Source organism: Leptonychotes weddellii, chromosome 8, assembly GCF_054177405.1.
Source record: "Leptonychotes weddellii isolate Sample4059 chromosome 8, ASM5417740v2, whole genome shotgun sequence".
NCBI classification, from domain to species: Eukaryota; Metazoa; Chordata; class Mammalia; order Carnivora; family Phocidae; genus Leptonychotes; species Leptonychotes weddellii.
In genome coordinates this window covers 67,723,221-67,750,965 of record NC_138376.1, presented here as the reverse complement: position 1 = coordinate 67,750,965, position 27,745 = coordinate 67,723,221, and the positions used below count along the sequence as shown (strand labels likewise).

The following is a 27,745-nucleotide window of genomic DNA, read 5'->3' as shown; positions in this document are numbered from 1 at the left end:
TCTTTTAAATAGTATGTTAGGGTTTCTGGAGCTACACTGGATGCAGCTGGCCTTGTAATTTCAGAAAATGCTTTAAGAAAGTCATAGGTTAAAAACCTAAAAGTAGGTTAAAAATTCTTTTATTCCTCTCCATTACCAGAAATAAGGAAGGGTTAAGTATGTCTGATATATTTGCGCAAAATTATGAATGAAGAAATTAGGCAGGAGAAGCCTGAATTTGGACTATAATTCTATCACACCTTAAAAGAATGTGGCTCTTTTCAAAGGTAGCTAGTTTGTAGTTTGCGTTGAGGACAGCCTTAGGAGAGGGAAATTAGAATCAAGGAACTCTCAGGAACAACACTGGCCTGCTCTCCTGAAGGCAGAGCTCAGAGGGGCTACTCTGGTTGTTGCCTGGTGAGCCAGGAAGACACTGTAGTAGTTTCCTAGAGCTGTCATAACCAATTACCACAAATTGGGTGGCTTGAAACAATAAAAACATATTCCATTTCAGCTCTGGAGGCCAGAAGTCTGAAATCAAGATGTCAGGAGGGTTGCTTCCCTTTGAAGGCTCTAAGGGAATATCCCTTCCGTGCCTCACCCCTCTGGCTTCCGGTGGCTGTCAGCTATCTCTGTTGTTCTTTGGCTTGTAAATACATCACTCCAGTCTCTGCTCCTTTTTCACACTGTCTTCTCTGTATTCCTTTTCTGTCTCTTACAAGGACACTCTCATTGAATTTAGGGTCCACTCTAATCCAGTATGATCTCATCTCAATTCTTACCTTAATTATAGCTGCAAAGATACTATTTCTGAGATTCTGGATGAATGAACATTTTAGGGGGGCACTATTCAACCCACAACTGATGCTTACCAGAAAGAAAAGAAAAAGCCAAGAGAAGAAACATAAAGGACCGATAAAGACACTATGAACTATTTAGAGTCGGCAAAGTATCATCACCAAAATAGGTAAACACCAGGACTTCCACATCAAACCCCTTCTACAAGTAGAAGTAGGAGTAGAAGTAGAAGTAGAGGTAAAGGTAGAGGCAGAGGCAAAGTGGAAGTAGAGGTAGGAATAATAGAAATAGGAAAAGCATACATTAAATAGACCACTGGAACTTAGATAACTTAAATCCTGATGAAATGATGCAGACAAAAGTTTGAAGGGAAAAATATCAGAACCAGTTCAAATTGAGTGAGTGCACATATTAGGAAAAAGAGGATTTTTTTTTTTTAAATTTCTCTTGTATGCTTTGGTCTATTTCTTTTTGCAAATAAGCAAATTAATTGATATTGAAATTATAATGTTTCATTATTAAATAAACATACACACACTGTTTTTCCAGGTATTATTAGTTTTTTTCATTGCTAAAACTTCCCATACCTAAATCACTCTGTGTGGTATCATCAGGTTCTACAAATTAATAGGTATAAGCTGCTATCCATAAAGGAAAAGTTCAGAAAGGAAACTTCCCCGATCCAGGTGGAATTTTACTAAAACTACAATTACGCTAGAATATTATTTTGTGTACTTAGCTTGAGACTTCTACTTACTTGAGGATACCGTAATTTATAACCTTAACATCCTTTAAAAGATGCAGTCATTCAACTAATATTTGTTGAACACTTACTTTCTATGAGACACAGCTCCAGGAAGTAGGGATATATACCGGTGACCAAGATAAATGAATCTTCTCTGCTCAAAGTGTTTACTATCAAAATAGAATAAACATGTAAACAAATAAATAAATCATCTAGATAATGGAAAATGCTCTAAGACAATATGACAGGGTAATGGAAGAGAAAATGTAGTGTGCAAAGATCTGGAGAAAAACATTATGGACACAGAGCACAAGTGCAGGGTCCTAAAGGGGGAGACAGCTGACGAGCTCTGCATAGCAAATCCCCCATGGAGAAGACTAAAGGCATGCAGGCAAGTCTGTCATCAAGTTCAGAGAAATCAATCTATTCAGAAGTGAAAATAAAACTGGTTTCATAGAAGAGCTGGGTTAGCATCATGAACTCCCAGGAGAAAGAAAGAGATGCCCTGGTCCATAGGCTCACCCAGGATAGAAGAAATCAAAACCACTAAAAACATTAAAATGACTCAAACTTCAAGTTAGCAAGTGTTGCTGTGGTCTGGCACTTGGTGAAAAGACACATAACTCCCTGGAAAAAGCTGCTTCTGTGATTCAGGTCAAGCTTCTATAACAAAGAATCCCCAAATATGATGGAGTAAATTAGACTTTTTCTCAGTAACAGCCCAGTGGTGAACATTTCAGGATAAATGGGAGAATTGTACCATCCGCAACACATACCTTCCATCTTTTGGTGTGAGGTGACAGGTCTGGTTATCACTACTCCCCAGGCAAAAAGAAGTGAAAAAAAGGGGGGGAGGTGGAAAGAAACCAAAATAACACAGAAATAGAACAAATCTCTCTCAATCCCTTCCTACCCAAAAAGTAGTCGTATGATCAACATCAAGGTGCAAGAGGCTTGGAAATGTAATTTCTTGCTAGATGGATTTCTGCCAGGATCAGATGGATATTGGAGGGCATTAGCAGTTTCTGACACAAATTAGGAAAAGAAAATTTGTAAAAGAGGTTATAGCCATGACTGGAGGTAGAGATATAGGGGGGCTGTCCCTAAAGCACTATCCCAGCTCCTAACCAATGGCTTGTCCACCCAAGAGATAGGGATAATGAGAATGAGAACACTAGTAAGTAATGACCACCAAATGCAGCTAAAATGGATCACTGAGACATAGATGGGATGGTCAGTTACCCACAGTGAAGTGGGAGCTAAGGCCTATTCTTATTTTGGAAGGAATCCCCCAATGCAAGAGTAGAACTCAGCAGAGCTGTGTTTCTAAGCACCCAGTACGTGGCTAATAACCATGTGATTAATAACCACAGAGACTAACTCTGGTTATTATTTTTGTTAATTGCTGTGCCCTCTAGACTGAGGAGAATGTTCTTGGGAATATCACTGATATCAATTAAAATTGCCATAACTGTACGTGTATACAAATATCCCTCTTTATGTGAATATAGTCAGTTCCTGAGTATAAATTACTAGTGCTTGGGTATTGGTTTCAGATAGAGAGGGATGCTAAATAAGGGAAGTCTATTTGTTACTAAGTTTTACATAGGGAGACATCAGATAACAAGGGATATCAACAATTGCATTATTAGATATCATATTACAAGTTCTGCTTTCATATTTGATAGTTTTTCATCACATAAGTTTCTTTACTGGCATAATTTTTATTATATTTTCCATTTTAGTATATTTCTAGTATCTTTTTTTTTTATAAAGATTTTATTTATTATTTGACAGAGAGAGAATGAGAGAGAGAGAGCACATGAGAGGGGGGAGGGGCAGAGGGAGAAGCAGACTCCCTGCTGAGCAGGGAGCCCGATGCGGGACTCGATCCTGGGACTCCAGGATCATGACCTGAGCTGAAGGCAGTCACTTAACCGACTGAGCCACCCAGGCACCCTATTTCTAGTATCTTTCTTTAGTTAGTTCCCATTGCTCCAAGTAAAATTACCTATTTCCCATTAATCCATTGCTCTAAACTGTCAAGAAAGTATTTGTTTCTCTGAAAATTCTTGTGCTTAGACACATGACTTACAAATTGCCTAACAATGAGGCGCTTGGGTGGCTCAGTCGTTAAGCGTCTGCCTTCGGCTCAGGTCATCATCCCAGGGTCCTGGGATCGAGCCCCACATCAGGCTCCCTGCTCGGCGAGAAGCCTGCTTCTCCCTCTCCCACTCCCCCTGCTTGTGTTCCCTCTCTCGCTGTGTCTCTCTCTGTCAAATAAAAAAATATTTTAAAAAAAAATTGCCTAACAATGATCAAGACAATATTTTTTCTCTTTATAATTGTTATCAAGCATTTATAAAGCAACCAATTTATATTATATATCTATACACATTTTGTGAACCTGTGGCATATTCCTGGAAAAATATATCTTTGCCTAAGTCATTTGATTAGTAGAAGAGATTCAAAATGACATATAGCCAACAGCTGCCCTTCCCACCTCAGCACCCTAAGGTCCCAGGAGGAGGTAATTCAGGTGAGGTGAGTAGATAGGGACCAGTTCATAACCAATTTTGTTCAAGTTATACGTAATTATTCCTGGGATCTGAGAGTGGTCTTATATAGGGCTTAGGTAGGAATTTAATCTAATTTAATATTAAAACACTAAAAAATTGAAATGGCTCTCTATATTAGCTACCAAGGTATGACCATGACACTAGTGATTGAGATAAGGAGATGCAGAAGGAGGAAGCTCTATCACTGGCCGGGCTGGACAGTCTCTCTTTTCCTCATCCTGTACTTTCCTTCTCCAACTTCCCCATGTACTCACTGGTTTCCCTATCAGATAAAGTAGAACTTTCTCGTACCCTGATTCAGTCTTGACTAAGGTAACCTATACCTAAGTTACTATCTAAACCATTTTATACACATTTAAAACTCTGTACTCATTTATTCCTTCAAAAATATACAGTGAGCACCCACTGTCCACCAAGCTCTTTTTGAGGCACTGGAGAGACAGCAATGAAAAGGCAGGGAAGGTGCATTCTCTGAGCGAATTTCCATTTTAGTGGTTTTGCTCTCTGAATTATCTTTACTAAAGCCTTAATGTGAAGTGCTAACCCTTGGATTCCCACATTGATTCCCAAATGTCAATTGATATTTTTCCACTCCAGCACAGGAACTCATTTTGATAACAGGATCTATATGTTTGAGTTCCCAAGCCACGTCCCATACTTCACAGGATAATCCCCTAGCATTCATTTCCACTCTAAGGTTATACTCTAATAAATCTATTTTCCCATTCTTTCCTACAGCTTGAATCCCACCTAACTCTTGCTAGCTTCCTGAGTTAAAACCCAGAAACATTTTATTAACTCCAAATAGTCCAAAGTTTGGGACTGGTATCCATTAATATTTGGTCCATCTAGTCTTTGAATATCACATTACTGGGTCCCTACTTTTAATTTAAATCATCACTTGGGACCCACTGATGCCTCATATGGGATTTGTGAATGCTGACTATTTTCCTGACCATCCCCAGAGATTGTTAAGTCCTCATGGACTCTATGACTTGACTATTTGGTTGAACACCCTCCTTCATTTCCCCATATTGGGGCAAACATCTCTGTCCCCACCCTAGTGTCTGTGGTTAATTCATACATATCTGTGTTATCAAAAAGAAAATTGTGGACAAAACTATAGCCACAGAAACCCCTGTGCCTGTCTCCCAATCCCTTCAATGACATAGACTATGCACTATTTGTAAATTGTCATCCCAGGTTTGTCACCACACAATGTAAATCTTCTCAATTGTGACTGATTTAAACACCGTAAGTTTTTCTGGACCTTAGTTCTGTTGTAATGGCAAGCATTCTGGAAATACCATACTCAGAATGAATATGCTGCCACATTGGTCTAAAGGCCATTAAAAGCAGTATTTTGGTCATGAGCTAGCATTTCATTCAAATCCAACATTTTAGAAAAACACCACACATCAAAAAAATTAACCTTAAAGCAAAATATTTTAATTTAAATTATATTATCCGTTGCTCTGTGTTTTCTATAAGTGCATTGCTAACTGATGTTATAACTTATTTCAGCTCTTTCCTTAGTAAAGTATAACATATCCATCATGCTGAAACACTTAAGTTACAGGCAGTTTACTCATATTAGATCTCATTAGCAATTACACGAGTGTTCAAAAAACATTACCTCATTTGTCTCATAGCCCATATAGTTTTTTACATAATGAATTAGACCAATTAGTTGCACATGACAGAAGGAAATCTTAAATAACACTGTCCTTACTTTAAGACAAGCTTGACTGAAGTGCAATGAAAGAAACTATAAAATTAATTTGTTTTGTAAAATGGATAGCAAAAAGAATTAGATAACCAAACTTCAAGCTAAATGTCTGTGGTAAGGGTTAGGCATCAGAGAGGGGAAAAAAAAAGTAGTAAAAGACAATGCCTCACTCTGTTTTTTGCAAGACATAAATTCATCATTTGCATAGCTAAGAGCCATGTTTAAATGTCCAAAGTAACTTGCTTATAGACTTTTCAATTGAAACCATTATTGTCCTTTGGGAAAAACCTTGCTGATTGTAATCAGCCAAGAAATTTACAGCTATTGCACTGATCAATAGCTAGAGATTTCTGGAAGCACAAAGTTAGCTTTCTTTTTTTTTTTTTTTTTTAAAGATTTTATTTATTTATTTGACAGAGACAGAGACAGCGAGAGCAGGAACACAAGCAGGGGGAGTGGGAGAGGGAGAAGCAGGCCTCCCGCCGAGCAGGGAGCCCGATGTGGGACTCGATCCCAGGACCCTGGGATCATGACCTGAGCCAAAGGCAGTCGCTTAACCAACTGAGCCACCCAGGCGCCCCCAAAGTTAGCTTTTTATCCACGTTTCATTTTACCAATAAGAGTTGTTTCTTAGTGTCCCTCATATTTCCTTCAAATGACTCTCTTCAACATCAAATCCAATTTCCTATCCACCATTAGTATCTCTGTCTTCAAATTTCAGACAGAATCACAAAACATACAGACTTGATAGGTGTTACCTAACCAAGGGTGCATTTTAACCTGAGCATGCAAATCCTAAAGACACTCCCAGCATGCTATCCATATACTCCCTGACCCTATAAGGAGACTGTGCCTTGTTACTCATCAGTATGGTAATTATCTGTCTTCTTTGTAGATCATAATTACTTTCCTCATTGTTCTATCAAGGACTGTCATGTAATGAAATGACTGTGGACCGATTAACTAGTTGGAAGTGCCCCCAGTCTTCCATTTATGGACATAATAAATTGTATCAACCAAGGAGTCAACAGAAGATACAAATCTGGTAGCAAATCGGTTTCTAAAAATATGCCCAGGAACCTAGAGGCAAAAGTTGACCCAATCATTCCTCTTTAATCAAGGTGACTCTTAATATAGTATGTCTTTTTTAATATCATAGTAGTTAAAGATAATTTAGAACTGAAAGGGGAAGTGAAATAAGGATTCTGGGTCAATAGGGAAAGAGGTTTTCGGAGAACTCTCACATTATAAGAATGAATTTTCCTTCTCCTTCTAAACAAAGTATCCTTTTCAAAAGATGTGTACATTAGAGAAAATAAATCACCAAGACAGTAGAATTAGAGTCTTTTGAACATGCCTGATTGGAAAGCTCATTTTCCTCTTCCTACCATTTCTCCTGCTTTTACAAAAATATTTCACACACAAAACGTTATCTACCAGACTTCACTAATGCATGTGACTTATGTTCAAATTGCATCTTTTAAACTGGCACAGTTTTTTAAAAAATTAGGCTTTTGAAAATGCTTATCACTGGCAGTTTGGAAAATATTGACTCCAGTATTTGTCATTCAAAGTTGAATTCAGAGAGTCAAGAACTTTCCAAGTTAACTTTTCTTTTTCTCAACTCCCACAATTCCACAAATGTTCTCATTATACCTGGTGGGCAACTCAGGGAATCTTGTGCAGCTGAGTTAGGACAAAATAGAAATGCTAATTCAGAATTTGCATCCTTAAGAGACCTTCAATATTGCCTTAAAAGCTCAAAAATGAAAAGTTTTACCAAATGAAAAATACAGTATGTCCTCTACACAGGTGGTTGGAAACTCATTTCAAATTTGTCTTTATTAATGAACTCCTGATATTTAGCTCTTTGCTAGTCACATTTGGAAATCCTTAGAACTACATGAAATAGACCTTTTCTCGAAGACTTTGCAGTCTATATAGGGAAGCAATTTATGCACGCAAAACAAATTAAAAAATTATATCAGAAATTATAACCTAAGGTGACAACTGACACTATTAGGGAAAGAAAAGATTAAATCGAGACCAAGAAGATGGGAAAAATGGCACTGAGTATCCTTAATGTGGGAAATGCGGAGAAGGATTTGGCTATTTGGATATGGTTCAGGGATCCCATATGTTCTCTCCAGAGAATTTTTAACATTGCCTAATTGATCTCCAAGCAGAACTCAGTCCTTTTCATGTTTAAGAGCCTCCCTGGCACACAGGGGCCTGTGGCTCCCATCTGCCTTCAATAAGCAACTCACACTATGTGGCCCAGAGTCTTCACATGATGAGGCTCTCCTGAGGAAGCAGACAGGGGATGCATTCTGCCAGCCAGAATCCAATGGTCATTAAAAACAGTGAATCAGAATTACTACTCTCAAACTTTTTCTAATATATATCCCATTAATTTTTTAAATTATAAAGTTCCATTGGCTTCCTTGCTTTCTCTGATGACAATCAAAAGCAAAATAATGCAGACAAGTCCCTGATGATTGCTCAAATATGTGGCATCCCTATGCAGTATCTTAGAATTACCCTGTATGCTTAGACAGGATAGGCCAGAAAATTAATTTAAAGTTCTGTGACATATTAAGATGTTGACAGTGTAAATACCCTCTCCTTTCACTTTCAAGACCAATGGATTTGCAGTGATAGATTTATGTTATTTGGGCTTCATTATCATGAATCTAGGTCTCCACAAAGACACCTTCTTCAAGTTCTTTACCAGAACTTAATCATTCGATTCTCTAGTCCCATGTGTAGCTCATACCCAGAGGGAGCCTCTATCTCTAACCTAATCTAGACAAGAATAACAGCAATAATAATAGGACATTTATTGCATAATTATTATGTGCTAATCTCTGCACCATGAAATTTATATGTATATTTATATGTATAGCTCATTTAATCCTCAAAATCGTGCTGCCAACTCACTTTTCTACCTCTATTTTATGGGTAGGAACCAAGGCTCATAGAGTTGAAATGACTTACCCAAGGCCACTTAAGTAAGGTAGATGCACCAGAGATTTCTAACTCATTTCTGGTGCTGGGACTGGCGTCACTGTTTTACATTGCTTGAGGATGAAAACCAAGTCTTTCTTGTTTTTGTCACAGAACAGTGACTGCCCATATTCTGTCTGTCAGAGAGTTTCATAAGACACTTTAAGGGAGAATGTTGCTTCTGCTCCATATACTTTGAAGACTATGGAAAGGCCTCCTTCAAAATCATAAAATGTTAAAGGTGAAAGATACCTTAAAGATTAACTAGCCCAAAATTCATAGTTTTTAAAATTGTCCTTAGCATCAAGCAGTTTCTTACCAGCAGAGCCTAATTAGAAGCTATAACCTAATTTCAGATCTAGGTGGTTATTCTTTTCCTGTTAGCCTCACATAGCTGCCATGTGACTTTAAACAATTTTCTTCCTGAATTACTTATCACAGTAAAGATATTACAAAGATGTTGTAACAAATAAATTCCAAAATTGCATAGGCTCAACATATCCATCATTCATGTCAATCCCATGTGGGCATTTCTGAATAGCAAGTGGCTTTTCTCCATAGGGTGAATGAGGAACCAAGGCTCTTTGGATCTCATGGTTTCACCTTCCTCTGAGATCTCAGCTTCTTCTGCTTCTAGCCAGTGGAAGAGGAAATGAGATGAACAAGACATTCTAACACATTCAAGTAGAAGTGACATCTATTTTTGCTCATATTCTACTGGTGAAAACCAGAAACATGGCCACACCTGGATACAAAAGTTTCTGGGCAATGTATTCCCTGTTGGGTATCTGCTTCCATGCCAAAACACCACTCCCTGGAAGGGAGATCATACATTTTTGGTGGACAGTTCACCATCTCTGCCACATGTTTCCTAAATAACACACTCCAGTTTCAAACAGCCACTGGTGGGTTGGAATTAGAAGACTGTCCCTAAACTTCAAAACTTGAGTATCTGTAGGTTGTATTATTTTTCCCAATGCTTTGCTCCCCACCTTAAAAGAATCATACACTCATGACTTTTGTCATGAGTCCATATGAATTGTTTCACATTATGGGCAAAGACTACATCCCCATCCATTGAAGTTGGGCATAATGAGATGACTTGCTTTGGCCAGTGAATGTAGGTGAGATGACAGGTGCCAGTTCTGTAGTAAGGCCTTAGGAAAATTTATTATCTGTTCATCCTCTTGTTTCTCTGCCATCCCATGTGAGAACATGCCACAAGTTGTCACTCTTCCCAGAACAAGGAGTTATGCGGAGCAGACCTGAATCCAACCTGTAATCTAAAACCAAGCCCAGCTAGTTTCAGCCAAACCCTACAAAATCTGGAGAAAAAAAAAAAAATAGTGTTTGCTTTGTAAGCCATGAAGGTTTGGTTGACTAATACAATGAGATTTGATCATTCTATGAGTATAAGTAAATAACCATCAGTCTTCTATGAAGGACTCTGTGGGCAAAGTGAGCAGCTTGGATTTTAAGGAAACCAAAGATTTTACCAAAAAAAAAATGTTTTCCATTGATGTGCCTTGGAGCCTTTCATTCTTTTTAAGAGTTCCAGAAAAAATACTTTATTACCTTTTACTATTGGAGAGAGCCATGTATACATAAGCTATAACAATATAGAATTTTTGCTTTCACTTTTCATAGAAACATTTTCACATACATAAAGATTAGATCGGTAGCCATGAGTTTACCTAATCCAACTGATTCAAAAAATAATAAAACTTATTTTTTTCTTCCCCAAAGCCAAATGGTTACATCCCAGGATAAGCTCTAAGTTACAGCTAAAAATGACAAGGGACTGGAGCATTATCTTCTCAGGTATTTATGTGTCAAAAGAGATGAAGGCCAGAACTTGACAACTTTAGGTTGTAGATATGTGGGGCTACCTGGCTCCTGGAGAGATTTTATTAGCATACCAAAATCCTGGAGTTAGGACTCAGGCCCATTACATGTCCAGGGACTTCCTTCTAGGAGGAAAGGAGAGAGTTGCCTCTTTAACCTTCAATCCTCACTTATCGAGGGTCTGGTTACCCACATAAGGTATTTGACCTCGTTTTCATCATTATGCCCCAGGGATAAGGCCTGATACAAGAGAGGCTGATGCACTTATTATTTACTCTGAAGTAATTCATAAGAAATCTGTCTCTGATCCTTAGAATTTTATATGCACATTCAGGATAAAATTAATAAAGATGAATATTAAAAATCAAACAACTAAAGAAAGTGATAAATGACTTTTGCCAATTTTATAAATTTTAATTACTTTAAAACCTTCTAATTTTAACCTTATTTTCAGGGCTAGGTACCTGCCCTATTTTTGTCTGAAGAGTCCTGAATAGGAGACAAGTGTAGACTGGATGTGAACTGAATCTCATATCACAACAGCCAGCAAGGAGCTAAAGCATCCTTCCAGCAACTACTGCATGAGCTTGTAAGCAGATCCTTCAGCCCCTGTCAAGCCATCAGATGACTGCCTATCCCCCAACAGGTTAACTATAATCTTATGAAAGATCCTGAGCCAGAACTACCTAGCTAAGCCATTCTAGGACTCCTAACCCTCTTGTGTGAAGTAATGCACACTTACTGTTCTTAACTGCTAAGTTTAGGGGTAATATCTAGTTTTGCAGACTAGATAACTAGTACACACATGTAAAATATTTTTGTAGAGTATGCAGCATAGTCAGACCTCAATAAATGTTAGCTTTCTACTAGTCAATAAGACTGTGCTACTTATCTCCTAATCAGGATGCTTTTTCACCTGTACCCTCCCCCCCAACCCCTAACATACCATCTCAGAAGTCCCTGAAAGCAAAGAGAGAGTATATCAGAGGCAATATTTCCAAGGGTAATGACTCAGAATATTCCAAACTAACAAAAGAGACCACACCATAGATCCAAGAAACCCAAGAAATTCCAAGCAGGCTAAGTAAAAGTGGTATTTATACATATCATAGCAAGACTACAGAAGGCTGAAGCCAAATAGAAAGTCTCAAAAGCATCCAGAGAATAAAAAAATCTTCTAAAATGTAATTATTTAACTGCTGACTTGTTCTGAAGCAACAATAGAAACCATAAGAGAATGGATTGATGTTTCTCTTCTGTCTACCCAGAATTCTACATCAATTGAAAATATCTTTCAAGAAGGCAAGCAAAATAAAGACATTTTCAGACAAGGAAAATACTGAGAGAGCAAAATACCAGCACATTTAAACTAAAGGAAATTCCAGTGGGTATGCTTCAGGTACAAAGAAATTGATCTTAGGGGCGCCTGGGTGGCTCAGTCATTAAGCGTCTGCCTTCAGCTCAGGTCATGATCCCAGGGTCCTAGGATCGAGCCCCGCATGGGGCTCCCTGCTCAGCGGGAAGCCTGCTTCTCCCTCTCCCACTCCCCCTGCTCGTGTTCCCTCTCTCACTGTGTCTCTCTCTGTCAAATAAATAAATAAAATCTTTAAAAAAAAAAAAAAAGAAATTGATCTTGGATGTAGGTTCTGAGAAACAAGAAGGAATGAAAAGGAAAAAAAAGTTGTACTAATTAAGAAACTCGTAAAAAAATAACTGTAAGTAAGTATCTTCTGTGGATAAAAGAAAATTAAATACACAACAGTTATATATAAGTTGGGAGGGAGTAGATGAAATTAAATTAGTCTAGGTTGCTTTGTTTTATCCACAATTGAATTTAGACATTGGGAAGTTAGTTAAGAAGGGATATCACAATTTTCAGAGTAGTCACTAAAAAAAAGAAACTGCATAAATTTTTAAATATTATGGGTAGAAATGGAAATATAAAGAATCAGTTCAAAAGAAGGCAAGAAAGCAGACAAAACATTCAACAGGTATGATAAATGGAGAGCACAAAATAAAATGTTGGATTTAAACCCTCTATATAAGCAATTTATATGAAATACAAATGCATTCACTGTTCTAGTTAAAAGACTGGTGTTCAAACTGGGGAAAAATACTGCAATCCAACTATATGCTCTTTATAATAGACAAACCTAAGACGTAAAATCCAGAAAACTTGAAAATAAAAATATGGAAAAATTATGCACTATAAACACCACTCAAAAATAAAACTTGTATAGCTGCATAAATATTTTACAATAGACATCAAGGTAAAAGACTTTGTTAGAGATAGAAAGGCCCAATGTATATGGATAAAAAAATCATATTAATTTTGAAGATATAACAATTTCTACTTTGTGTGCACCTAATAACATATTTACTAAAATACATAAAGTAAAATAAAGAATTTCAATGAAAAATAGACAAATCCACGTCATGCTGGCAGATTCTAACATTCCTCTCAGAAACTGATAAGATAGAAAAAAAAAAACTTACTTAATCTAATGGGTATATTTAGAACATTGCACCTAACCACTGCATTATGTACATCCTTTTTAAGCATACATGGAACATTACAAAACTTGAGCATAAACTGAGTCATAGGGTTAAGTCCCAACAGCTTTCAAATGATTGTAATAATACATAGTATGTTCTCTGGTCAAAGTGGAATTACTCTAGAATAAAAGACAAAGACCTATATATGTGAAAATATATTGAAATAAATAAACTTCTAACTATCCCATAAGCCAAAGAAGAAATCATGACAGAATTTAGGAAGTATTTTAAACTGAATGGTTATGTATTACATATCAGATTTGTGGTGAAGCAGTTAAAGCAGTACTTAGAAGAAAAATTATTGATTACATGTGTTTATTAATTTTAAAAATGTTTCAAAATTAATATAGTAAATGTCCATATAAAAATGAAAAGAAATCCAACAAAAGTAGAATGAAGGAGATAAAGAAATAAAGATAAGATGAAAACTAATAAAACAGACAGACATAAAAAAGATAAGAAAAAAAAATCTAAAAGTTGGTTCTTTGAAAAACATTTAATAAAGCACAAATAACCATTACCATGAATGAAAAAAGAGACACCACTTCATATCCTGCAAATTTCTTCTTAAAAGAAGTTATTATAAACAGTTTTATGTCAATAGATTTGAAAATCAAGGTGAATGGGTTAATTATATAGAAAAAAATACTTTTGCAAAATAGACATAAGAAAAAATAGAAAATATTAATAGTTATATAACTATTAAACACATTGAATTAGTACTCAAAAATCTTTCCACAAAGACAACTTTTTTTTAAAAGATTTTATTTATTTATTTGCCAGAGAGACAGTGAGAGAGGGAACACAAGCAACAGGTGTGTGAGAGGGAGAAGCAGGCTTCCCGCTAAGCAGGGAGCCCAACGCGGGGCTCAATCCCAGGGTCCCGGGTTCATGACCTGAGCCAAAGGCAAACATTTAATGGCTGAGCCACCCAGGTGCCCCCACAAAGACAACTTCAAGCCATGGTTACTTCTCTGGCAATTTCTGCCAGATATTCAAACAGCAATAATTTCAATACTGCCCAAATACATCCAGAAAATAGGGGGTGAGAAATGAAACTCTTTCCCAACTCTTTAATGAGGCTAGCATAATCTTGATAAGGAAGGCCACATGGACAGTATGAGGAAAAAATTTATAAACCAAACTCAGTCATGAACATAGATCCAAACATCCTAAATACAACAGTAGCAAACAAAATCCAACCTATATAACATAGATAAAATAGATAATGCATTGTGACTGAGCCAGATTTATTCAAATAATTTGTTTGATTTAATATTTTAAAACCAAAGTAATCCACCACATTAACAGATGAACAGAAAAAAATCATAATCTCAATAGATGCAGAAAAAATTGATAAAATAAAATTTTAAAATATTTGCAATTAGATTTTTAAAAATGAAGTAACTAGGAATCAATCTTTGAGAAAAAAAAATAGATACAACCTTATTGAGAGATATTAAAGAAGATCTAAATGTATTGGGAAATAAATCATCTTTAGAGGTTGCAAAAAAATCAGTATTATAAAAATGATCATTGTCCCCAAATTGATCTTTAGATTCAGTGTGATCCTAATTAAAATTTCAGTCATTTAAAAAATATATTTAAATATAGTTGGCACACAGTGTTACATTAGTTTCAAGTGTAAAACATAGTGATTCCACTTCTCTGCATATTATGCTATGCTCACCACAAGTGTTCCTATCATCCATCACCATATAACACTACTGCAACATGATTGAAATTTCAGTTTTCTTTGCCAGAAAGGAGAAATGACTATTAAAATTGATATCCCAAGAAGAGTCAAGAAAAGTCAAGACAACAATTGAATAAGAAAAACAAATTTGGAAAACTTACCCAACTAAATATCAAAATTCATTATAAGCACAGTGTAACATTGGTGCAAATCGAGAAAAACAGATAAATGAAACAAGATAAAAAGCCCAGAAGCACATGTATGGACATTTGCTTTATAAGAGGAATATTAGCGGTAAGGAGTGTGGGTAGAACAGACTTTTAAACAAATAGCATTGGAACAATTTGATGTCCATATGGGAAAAAATTAAATTAGACCATGAAGTCAGGCCATACACATAAATTAATTCCAGGTAGATTAATAAGGTTCTAAAGATTAAATAAAATATTATCAAGATTTTACATGATAATAGAGGAGAATATCTGCATGACTTTAGGGTAGGGAAAAATTACCTAAGCAAGTCACAAAATGCACTACCAGAAAGGACAAGACTGGCAAATTTACTACATTAAACTAAGAACTTCTTTTCATCAGAAGACATCACAAAGAGATTGAACAGGTAATACAGAGTGGAAGAAAACACTCACAATAGGACTCATATTCTAAATGCACACACACATATACACACACACAATTTTGAAATGGGCAAAAGACTAAAAAAATTTAAAAAAAAAAAGAAAGATCCAAATGGCTAATAAACATATAAAAAGGAGCTTGACCACACTGGTAGCCTGGGAAACACAAGCTAAAACAACCACAATGAACTAATACTGTATGCTCACAGACTCCTAGGTATTTATTCTAGAGAAACTCTGGCTCATGTCCAAAAATGTTCATAGAAACATTATTCTCAGGAGCCCCAAATTTAAAATATCTATATATGCACTAGTCATAGAATGGATAAATAATTATGGCAAACTGGAATGCAGTATTAGGAACTACTTGAAAGCAGTAAAAATGAATAAACTAGGGCTACATACAACATGGATAGATATAAATAAATATGGATAGATATACATAAATATAAAATTGACTGAAAGAGGAAGACACAGTATGATTCAGATTCAATTATTTAATTTAATAAAGTTCAAAAATACATAAAATTAAATACAGCTTAAACTATATTTACTTTTATGCATGCATAAATACTTTCACTTACACATACATATGTGATAAAAATATGAAGAAAAACACAGAAATGGTTATCATACAATTCAAAGTGAGTAGTCATTACCTTTAGGGGAAAAAAAAGAGTTCTTAATAATAATGAAGAAATGCATAGAGGACATTTTTGGTCTTGGTAGTGTTCTGTTTCTTGACCTTGGCCACAGAAACATGCATGTTCAATTTCTATTATTTATTAAACCATTAATTTATGGTTTACATATTTCTCTGTATACTTACTACACAAGAAAATGTTTTTAAAACTTAGATAAAAAAAACTGTTCTGTGCTTATTTGTTTTTTTTCCCCAGTGTATCAATCCTAAAAGCTATTCTATTATGTTTTTAAATTTCCATATGGGATAGCATATATGTAATATATAACATGCCAGTGGATTTCTTACAGAGACAAGAAAGGAGATTGTATCAACAGATTCATCCAGGCACTAAAAATGTATTTGTAAAACCCCATATACTCTTTGGATAAGTAATCATGATTTTGCAGCATTTTAAGTTTCCTCTGAGGTAATTCTGTGATGTGGAACTGAATCATTAGCCAGTTCTTCAATGTGTAACTTCTCTTACCTGTGAAGAGAGGCAGAAAATGAAGTGTTTGGAGTAGAACAGAAAATTCTCGTTAGCTAAATGCTGAGAGAATGACACAAGTGGCTATTTCTGAGATTCAAATATCTCTTAAAGAAGTCTCGAGGGATGTGGCAGCTCCTACTTCTCGCAAGGTTGATGACTATTACCTGGAGATCTTTAATAAGCACAGCTGGTGAGCAATGGGACACAGAAGTGTAAAGAGGCACAGAGATAATTACAAGAACAGATATGCTTAGGGACATTCCTCTCCCGCCCCTGTTTAAAGCCATCTTTTCATCACACTTCTAACTACCTTTTCTGTTAACATGTATTGACCTCTCACTAAATGCTGACCTTTCTTTCACCTGTCCTTTTAGCAGTCAAGATGATGATGAAGAACTGAGGAAGAGAGGGATGTCAAATGGCATCAACCAAAGATTTCTGATTCCAGCAAATATAGAGTAATAGGGACCACATTTACCCTGTTAAACAACTAGAAAACAGGACAAAATTTGTGGAACAATGGTTTCACACAGCAGTCTACAGGGAGTATGGGACTGTGACCCCTGAGAGAGATGAAACCAATAAGGTGAGTCCTGCCATGTCCCCAGCTTACTGACTAAAAATTGTCCAGGCCACAGCGCAGGGAGGAGGGATACAGAGTTCAGTTGTCTCATTGAATTGTGGAGATGGAGATTACAGTTTGGAAAGACCAAGACAGCTAGCATGTGCAGGGCAAAGCAGCAGGGAGGAGGGGGCTGGACAGAGACAAAGTTCTGCAAATCTACAGAAGAGTTACTCCAAGACTTTTGCCAAACACTGCTCTGTACATGTATGAGAAAACCTACCTAAGGCCAGGGAAGGATACACCAAAAAAGAGTAACTAAAACAATATGTAGAACTTGCACAAGGTTAGGAATACTTCTTGTTCTCACTTACCAGGTGATAAGACATGCGGCATCAGGTAGAATGCTTAGAAAGTATTAGTAATGGAGCTAAATCAGCACAGGACCAAAGACTGCTCAGGATCTGCCCTATAACACCTTAAAAGGAAGCCTCAGAATGATCCAACTGAGTCCATGTGCTTATCTGCACACCAGAACAAACACCGTCTCTATTTAGAGGAATTAATAAAATCCAACAACCAATAGTGTAAAATTCACAATGTATGTCATCCAATCAGAATTCACATAGTCTGGCATTCAAAGAATAGTAGTACCCTTTGCATATTATCATACATGCAAAGAAGCAGAAAAAATATGATCCATTACCAGAAAAGAAATCAATCAATAAAAACTGGCACAGAAATCACAGAGATGATAAAACTAGCAGACATGGATATCAAAACTACTGTTATAAATACACTCAAAACGTTAGAGAGAGGAAAACATAAATATGATGAGGAGAGAAATAAAAGATATTTTTAAAGGACACAAGTGAAATTTCTGAAGATGTAAAATGCAGTATCTGACATAAAAAATACACTGGATAGAGCTGGTGGCAGATCAGATAGTGAAATAGAAAAGATCAATGAACTCGAAAACATAGCAATGGAAACTCTTCCAAAATGAAGCTATAAAAAGGAAAAAAATACTTAAGAAATGAACACAGCATCGGGGACCTTTGGGACAAATATCAAGCAGTCTAAAGTGCGAAATGGAAGTCACAGGAGGCAGAAAATATTTGAAAAAATAATAGCTGAAATAGCAGAGTCAATCTAAGAATTTAAATGGAAATCAAATAAAGAAAGCTGAACATTTATTTAATACAGGGACTAAGAAATAAATTTTTAAGAAATATGCAAAGTCAGAGATATGAAAGGAAAAAATCAGATTTGCCTCAGTGTATAACAAAACAATACAGCAATATCTACATAGTAAAATATTACCCCCAAAAATGAGATTAATAAACTGCAGAAAATAGTTCTAATTATTATAACAGAGAGAAAATATCCTTAATGAATAAAGTGTTTGTCTTCACTTGTGTTCTATAGAATCAGATCCTGAGACAAAAATTTGTGGGAAAGTAATTTGTGAGGAAGAGTTCCCAGGAGAAAAAGTGGCAGAAGAGTGAGGCAGAGGGACAGGGAAGCCAGGCAAAGGTAAAATATCCATCAAATAACCTGTAGAGGGTAACCTTGTCTCATTCATACAGGGGACTCTGGCCACAGTGCAGGTCACACTCCAAGGTTGTCCCCCACAGGGATCAAGGAAGCTGCACTATTTATATCCACACATTTGTTAGTCAGCCATTGGTTAAGGGTACCACCTCCTACTCCCTCACACACACCCAAGCCTCCTAGCACACAAGCAAAACTATTTCTGGAATCCTGGATGCAGTCCATCTGCAAAGACATACATACTTGGTTGTCAAGAGTAAAAGCATACTCAAAGCCAGGGTCCACAAAAATGGGAAAGAAACCCAAGGGTATGCTGGTGGGGCACCAATGTTTTCTGCTATAGTGTTCTTTAAGTTAAATGAAAATGACAGGATTCTTTTAGGAAAACAAGCAATTCACAGAAACAAGTGGAAATAATCAATGAGCCTAACAAAATATATTGATCCTCACAAGTAATCAAATAACTACAATTTAAAAAAATAAGGAAATACCATGTTACACTGATCCCAGCTGGCAAATTTTAAAAGACTGATGATATTCTTATTGAACGGGGGAAGAGATATTCTTATTGAATGCTAGTGAGAATACAGGTTGAGGTAAACTCAGAGCAGGTAATCTAGAAACACACCTTAAATGATATACACCATTAAGCCAGCAATCCCACTTCTGAGATCTTGTCCGAAGGAACTAATTGTACATGTGGATAAAGATGTGTGCTGGAAAAAATATTATTTATAATAGGAAAGAGATGAGAAGAAACTGAATTTCTCAATTTAGAGAGGTGTTTTTAAAAATTAAAATGCATCTATATAGGGGCACCTGGGTGGCTCAGTCAGTTAAGCATCCAACTCTTGATTTTGGCTCAGATCATGATCTCAAGGTCGTGAGATGGAGCCCTGCATTGGGCCTACAATCAGCAGGGAGTCTGCTGGAGATTCTCCCTCTCCCTCTCCCTCTTCCTCTACTCACACAGGCACACACTATCTCTCTTTCTCTCTCTGTCCATTATATATATATATAATAAATCTTTTAAAAATGCATCTATATCATAAAATTAATGCAGCTGTTAAAGTGATGGTACCAATTTGGATTTGTTTTTTAAAAATGGCATTAACAAATTCTATCTGGCGGGCGCCTGGGTGGCTCAGTTAGTTAAGCGACTGCCTTCGGCTCAGGTCATGATCCTGGAGTCCCAGGATCGAGTCCCGCATCGGGCTCTCTGCTCGGCAGGGAGTCTGCTTCTCCCTCTGACCCTCCCCCTCTCATGCTCTCTCTCTCTCATTCTCTCTCTCAAATAAATAAATAAAATCTTAAAAAAAAAAAAAAAACAAATTCTATCTGATACAAATACACAAATACACATACACATACATTCACCCTGAATTGCTTCTAGAATTGTTTCTGGCTTAACTACATTGTGTCTAGTCCATAACCATATTCTCAGTCATTCCTGAAGTGACTCTGCATTTCTGAAGGAAATTAGTCTCTTTATTTAATTATAAGACAATTTGAAAATCATCCAGAATGTTGTGATACAGAAATGTACTTATAATTAAATTAATTAAAATTGTTATTGTGTTAAGAAATTTAGAACATCCTTGAGCAAATAGTGATTCAGCAAAAATATTTCTTGGTAATCCCAAAATTTCTTCTGCTCCGTTTGAAGTCAAAGTTCTTCAGCAATTCTCTCATTTTTCTCCTGATTTTGATTGATTTTTTGGGCCCACAGCCACTGAACAGACATCACACAACAGCAGAAAGCAAACTGCCTCTGCTAGGAGACAGCTCACAGCTTGCTGAGACAGTCTGGGACCTCCTTCCAATCCTGTGGACTGGGGCTTTATGAAAACAAACCAACAGAAGCACACATTACACTTGTTCTTCCCTAAAATGATCATCTGTCAGCTGTTCCAATCACAGCTCTTATGACCTCCTCACTATCAGCACCTGAAATCTTTAGTTTAGCAAAGCCCCTTCTAAAATGAAATACAGGCTGTACTGAGCATGCCCAGACATAATTGGTGTCTGACTCTCCTTGACCTACAATATACTCCAAAGTTTATGAATTCTTAGAAAGAGTGTCCCTGTTGATTTGTTTTGGATTTGTGTATTTTATACAAACTACTGTCAAGTCAAACCTAGCCACATACTTCATGAAACTGACTTAAGACATTTATCTCCTATTACATTTCTTTTTTCCTTAGTCTATCAATATCCCTCTAATTCTTAATTCTATAGTCCAATATATTCACTATTCAGCTATTTGTAATCATAAATTTCATAAATAAGCACTCTTTGTTTTCCTCTTAGTATGTATAGTGTAATATAGTATGGTATAGTCTAGTCTAGTCTAGTCTAGTCTAGTCTAGTATAGAAAGGTGTGGTGTGGTGTGGTATATTAAATATTGAGACAGGAAAAATTCAGGGACAGATCTCAGTGGCAAAAATCTTGAAAAAAGAGAGATCAGGCAGAGAAAGAAAGGAAGATAGAGGTTTTTAAATGCTGGTAGAGAGGAGGGATTCCAAGTGTCACTTTTGGTCTTTGGAGCCCTTGTCACGGGCTCTTAAATGCATATGCATTGTTTAGTAGCTCTAAAAGCAATGATTCCTCCTCCTTCCAAAAAAAAAAAAAAGCTTACCTGAAATTATTCAGCATTTACAACTAAAGCAAAATTCTGCCTAAAGCTAGATTTCAACCATAATTTATTTTTGCAATTTCTAGTACATTTAGAAAATAATAACGGGTGGCACCACCTACATATTTATAGAATTAGTACATTTCAATAAAATATGTTGTGCAGCATCTCCTGAGACAAGAAATATTATGGTTCTTTGTATGAGTACCAGTGGTAAGACTTCTGCTGTGGAGTCAGTTTTCAGTTTATTATCTAGCTCTGATATTTACTACGTAACTTCAAGCAAGTTATTTAACCCCCCTGAGCCTCAGTACCTCAGCTGACCCATCTGTAAGAATGCTGACCTCTCTATAAGAGCAGATCAGAGCTAACATTAAGTATTTATTATGTGCCAGAAACTGTTCTTACAGCTTTAGATATTTTGATTCATTTAGTCATCACAATAAGTAAGTACCCATTTCACAGATAAGAAATATGAGACCAAGAAGTTAAATAATTTGCCCAAGTTCACACATATATGAGTAATGAATGGTCCCAGATTTAAACCCAGGCTGGTGCTTTTATTCACTACATTTTCCTGCTTCTCTAGAGGGTAAAAATGGTGCATATCTCAAAGGATTGCTACGAGAATTACAAAAGACATTATAAGGAAAATAGTTGGAAAAATAAGAATTCAAATATGTACCTACTGTTATTGTTTTAAAACCAGACATCTTTCTGCCTCTAATAGCACATTCCCCACACACCTTTCAAGGCATTTTCAATGCAGCTCAGGACAGCTTATCATTTTAAAATACTATATCAATTTGAACAGTTTCAAAATGATCATTCATTTCAAATATGTTTTAAGTCTAGTTGTCCCTTGTAACTTGCAGCAGGCACATGTAATAATCCATACAACGCACATTGACTGAGTATCTAAATAGAATTTTCACAAATAGAATTAATTTGAAATGCAGTTGGAGAGTTTAACATTTAAAGAAATCCCAAGATAAATGCTTTTTCAGAAAGTGGTTCTTTTGAAACGAGAATAATTTACCTCACCTGCCCATGTAAATATATGCTTAGTAGTCTTAAGGCAGAGCCAAAAAAGATGATGTCAAAAGACAAAAGTAGACAGATCCTGAGCTATCAGCTACCTAAGGCCACAGAGTCACGATCGTGCTCATTAAGCAAGCAGCCGGCCACCTCGTCTGTGGAAGAGCCTAAAAGAAAAGAAAAAATTGCCATCTGGCTAGTACACCAAAGCCATGTGCTTCTGCAAAATGTGAAAATGGAGAGGAAGAGAAGTAAGAGAGGAAACACATCCCCTGGTTTTGTCATTGTGTCATGTCATTGTGTTTTCTGCTGGCAAGTGTGAGGATTTCTTTGCTAAGGCGCTGTCTGGGCCTGGGAGATACTCAAAGGCATAAGAAGTGTAACACTGTCTCCTTCACAAAGAAGGAGATTGAAACACTGACCAGCATAACCAATAGGATTAGTGAGCCAAAGTACAGCATGGACAAGGAGCCAGAGAAAAGAAGCCAAGAAGGAAGTTTATGAGTCCCTGAACAAGACCAATAAATCCTTCAGCACGTGGGTGTCAAGGCCTCAGTCTGTGCACCAGATGCAGCCTGATGGATGGGTTTATCTGTCCCAAAAGGCAAATAGAGATTGTTCTGCCTTTGGCCCCACACATAGGTGAGACAGAGCTCTAGTGTTTCCCCCTGCTCTGGCCTTCTTCAAATGTATTACATGTGTCCCAATCAGTATTTCCATTTCTTTGCTTTTTAGTTTTAGCCCTGAAAAAGCAACCTTAGATCATCACTGTAAAAGGAGCATGTTGACTGTTCTGAGACTGCCAGGACATCCTACTCTTGAACTAATAAAAAATGTATATAATATCTCCTTTAATTCAACTCACTTGAAAGAGTGATATCTTCTCCGTGCTTATGACAGTATTCAGGATCAATTCAGACACTTTGGACCTTCTTCCAATGTTCTTCATAACCACTTATAAAAGATAGCATTCACCAATTCAGACCCATGGAATATTAGAGTGTGGCTTAGGCACACTCTGTTTGCTCATTCCTAGATATAAATCAGGGTTGAATGCTGGCCAAGAGGTCCCAGAAACAAATTATTCATTTTACCATAGGAGAATGTCAGCCCACAAAGATGTATCTTTATGAACTAGAAAGAGGACCGAATTTATCTCTGCCTCCAAAGACGTGAAAGAGGGTCGAATACGTGGTCTGAATGGATAGAATTAGGGTAGAAGATACAGGGAGGTGTGCAAAGAGTGCACTGCCTTGAGAAGCACTGAGCTCCTAGCCTTGTGTAGTGTTAAGTGCCTGACATTAAGCTTTTGATTGCCAAGGCATATATTTCAAAAATATCCATCTTGGATAAACATAGTTCCAGCTACTAGCAAACTCACTAGATAAGAAAACAGGTGGCCCCCACCCATGAATACCCCCTTTTAGAAAGCTCTGGGTAGCCGAGATAACTGCCATTTGAATGACCCTGCTTCTCGCTTCCCACTCCCTAATTCCTGCTTTTGTTTTAAATTCACCAATAGAGTGAACCTATGAAACAGACATCCTCCTACCCTTGGATACTAAAAAAGACAGAGCCCCAGGTCCTACTCCCTCCCTCTCTCTATATCTGGACCTTGCTGTGACTTGGGCATACCCTCTGGGGTTTGTGAGTAATAAATCTTGTTCCTCAAAATGTCCAGATGGTTGTTGCTGAGGTGTGTTCTGCAATCATAAGGACCAACCACAATGGCAAATCCAGCCACAGCTTGGCTTTGGTGGGGGAAATGTCTGTGGGGATTGCCATAAGTAATACAAGCCCAGGTGAGTCCTCAGGCATTCCTAGCCAAAAGCATCTCTATTGAGAGGCTGAGACCACCACAACACCCGGATAATCTGTTGCCAGAAATGTACTAGATGAAGTAGTGTCCTCATCAGACCATGCTATTCAGTCATCTTCCAGATGGACCCAACACCTTGCTGACCTTTGTATTTGTGGGTCCCTATTCCTGAAATCCTCTTCTCTAAGACATTTACATATTTTTTCTCCCTCTCTTCATCTGTAATCCTGTTATATTTATCTCAAGAATGCAAAGATGGTTCATATAAAAAATAATTAATGAAATATGCTATGTTGAGAAGTTACAGTAGAAAAAACTAAATGATTGGCTCAACAGACACAAGATTTTTTTTCACAAAATTCATGATTTAAGATGGAATTATTATAAAAATATAGTGCTATTCTAGTAGAAGGAAATTTCCTTAGCCTGCTCAATGGCATCAATCAAAAATGTGCAGCAATCAGCAATCTGTGACCAAATTAATATTGAGATCAGACAAAAAACAAGAGAGCCTTCTATTCCAGTTTCTATTCGACATTGTAGAAAATATACTGATGATGCAATAAGACAAGGACAAGTAATAAAAAGCATAAAAATTGGGAAGAAAAACAAAAATAATTGCCTACATAGAAAATTCAAGAGGAATTACCAATAAACTATTAGAGCTTTTAAAGAATAGATGATTCTTATAATAAATATAAACAAATTAAAGTTTTAAATGGAAAAAAGAGCCATTTATAATAGCAATCAAAACTTTGCTACTTCGTAATAAACCTAAGAAATGAGATTTAAGAACTTTATGGAAAAAATTATAAAAATACGAGGAAAATATGAGTGAAGCACATAAAACACAATGTGAATAAATAGAGCACTATCACATGGTAATGGATTAGAAAACAATATTATAAAGATATCAGCTCTTCCCAAATTAATCTATACAGTCAACGTAGTCAATTTAATATGCCTACAGAATTCCTCATGGAACTTGACACATAAAAGGGCAAAATGTCAAGAATAGATAAGATCATTTTTTTAAAGAAACAAAGTGGGAAAACTATTTCTTACAGGTATCAAAATGTATTTTGAAGCTATTTTGCAATATGGTATTGGTGCAAATATATTCACAGTGATTAATAAAACAGAAAGAAGCCCTGGTGTATATGGCTATTTTTCATATGACCGAATTGGCATTATACATTTATGAAAAAGTAAAACACCCTGCTCAAAAAATTTTGCTGAGATAATTGGTTACCTATACGGGAAAAGAGAGAAACACACTCTATACCATAAACAATAACAAATTCCAACTGAACCTAAGATCTATATATAAAAATCAACACTTTGATATTTTTCAAAGAAAATGTAGGCATATGCCTTTACCAAATTGCATTACAGCAGAATTTCCTAGCCAAGGTGCCAAAAAGCCTAATCCATAAAGGAAACAACTGATACATGAAACTAATTATAAAATTCAAAAACTTTTTCACAAGAGACAACATAATCAAAGTTAAAAGACAAGTTACAGATTTGGAACAGATATTTGCAATCTATAAAACCAATAGGTACTAACTACGTAACAAGATTTAAAGAACTCTTTCAAATCAATAAGGAAAAGAAAACTCAGTAGAAAAATGGGCGAAGGATAGGAACAGAAGAGGAATCACAAATGGCCAGTAAACATATAAAAAAAGCTTTCGGCCCAACTGGTAATAAAATGTAAACAATGAGATGCCACTCACTCCCATTTCACACCCACCAGATTGGTAAAAATGTTAGAGCTGGCAAGGATGTGGAGCAATGGAAATTCTCACACACTGACATTAGGAGCATGAATTGGCCCAACTGCTTGGAGAGCAATTTGGCAATATCAAGTAAATCTGTTGGTGTGCATACCCTGTAAGCCAGGAATCCTTCTGAGTAGTCATCTTGAGATATTTTTGTATATTGTATTCAGGGCAATGAGTGCAAAAGTGTTCATTTTCTTATTGTTTGTACTTGTCATTGGAAGAAGCAATTATCCATCAACAAGGGAACAGAATAAATATATTATGGCATATGTAGACAATAGTATATGTTACAGCCGTTAAAATGAGCAATGATACAGCATTTAAGATAATCTGTCATATACAAACCTCAAAAATGTGTTAACGATAAGAGCAAATACACAGTATTTACAAAGTGTCTTGTGTTGTTCTAAGTGTCTTACATATATCATTTAATTTATACAGTTAATTCTATCTACATTTATATTTGATATTCACCACAAGCCTAAGAGATGGGTACTATTATAGTCCCATTTAAGGGATGAGGGAACTGAGGCATAGGAAGGTAAAGTGACTTACCCAAGGCCATACAGCTCGTTGGTCATGAAGGAGTATTCCAATCCAGTCTAGCTCTTAACTTTGGTACTATATTACTTCTGGTTTTTCTTTAAAGTGTATAATGTAATACCATTTGCGTTCATTTTAAAAACCGCAAAAAATCATAGAATGTTCAAAGATACACAGATACGGTATAGAATTATAGAAACATCAAGCCTATTTATATTTGCAATCTAATTTACAATAATAACAACATTTTATACTACTTTATAACATAAATGCTACATTCTAAATGTTTTACTCTGTCCTTTACCCTGATTCAAATCCCTACCACGTGAAGAAACATGAGGTCATTGGCTGCAACTGAAGGCCTCATGATGTACTTCCCGCTTCAGTTCACTCCCTAAGGCAGTGAGCAGCTGTGGTCGGGTAAAGCAGTCACTTGCAGCCTCAGTGTCACCGCAGCCATAGTAGAGCAGTCTTTGATATGTCTGTGACTATAGCAGGAGTGTTTGAAGAGACTAAGAGTGGAGAGAGGTGGGGGTCAAGAAAGGGAAGCGAACACCACCCCTTCTCATATCCCGCTTCAATTCCACCTGTCCCAGCTTTAAATGGGTTTGTGCAGTCAAAACCACCAGTTTGGGCTTCACCACAGGTTCAGCCTACAATGTGGACACTTCAAAGACTTCAAAGGTAGGGGACACAGTACTGTATCTGGAGTGAAACCAAAAATGTGGGATTTAGCAAAGCTTTCGGAGGGTGGTTCAAGGGCTTCAAGTGATTTCCACTTAAATACACTGTAAGTGAGTGAACAAAAAAAGAATAAAAAAATAATGGGCCCGAGGAAGGAAAAAACCTCATTTTTCTTTTTTGTTAATGCTATAGAAATATCAATCCTGAGGGCTTGGTGAGATTTTTTTAAAGCCTGATCCATGAAGCTGAGCCTGACTTTCAGCAGCAAAATTCAGGAGGCTCTACTTTTATGCTTTCTACCCAATTCCATTTTTAAATAATTGATAGGTATAAGAAAGGAAAATTTAATAGGAGATGGCTCTATGCCAAGTTGTACGCT

The 27,745-nt window shown here is 36.5% G+C and overlaps 1 protein-coding gene across 2 annotated transcripts in view; it reads right to left on the bottom strand.

Moving 5' to 3' along the window:
• The window catches only part of LOC145722851 (uncharacterized), a 186,679-nt gene extending 159,834 nt beyond the window's left edge, over nt 1-26,845 (bottom strand). For both annotated transcript variants that reach the window (XM_081827487.1, XM_081827488.1), the window contains exon 1: nt 26,695-26,845. In XM_081827487.1, coding sequence (XP_081683613.1) covers nt 26,695-26,720 — 26 coding nt within the window. In that variant the 5' untranslated portion in view covers nt 26,721-26,845. The remainder of the gene's footprint in view (nt 1-26,694) is intronic.
• Between the last annotated feature and the right edge of the window lie 900 nt (nt 26,846-27,745).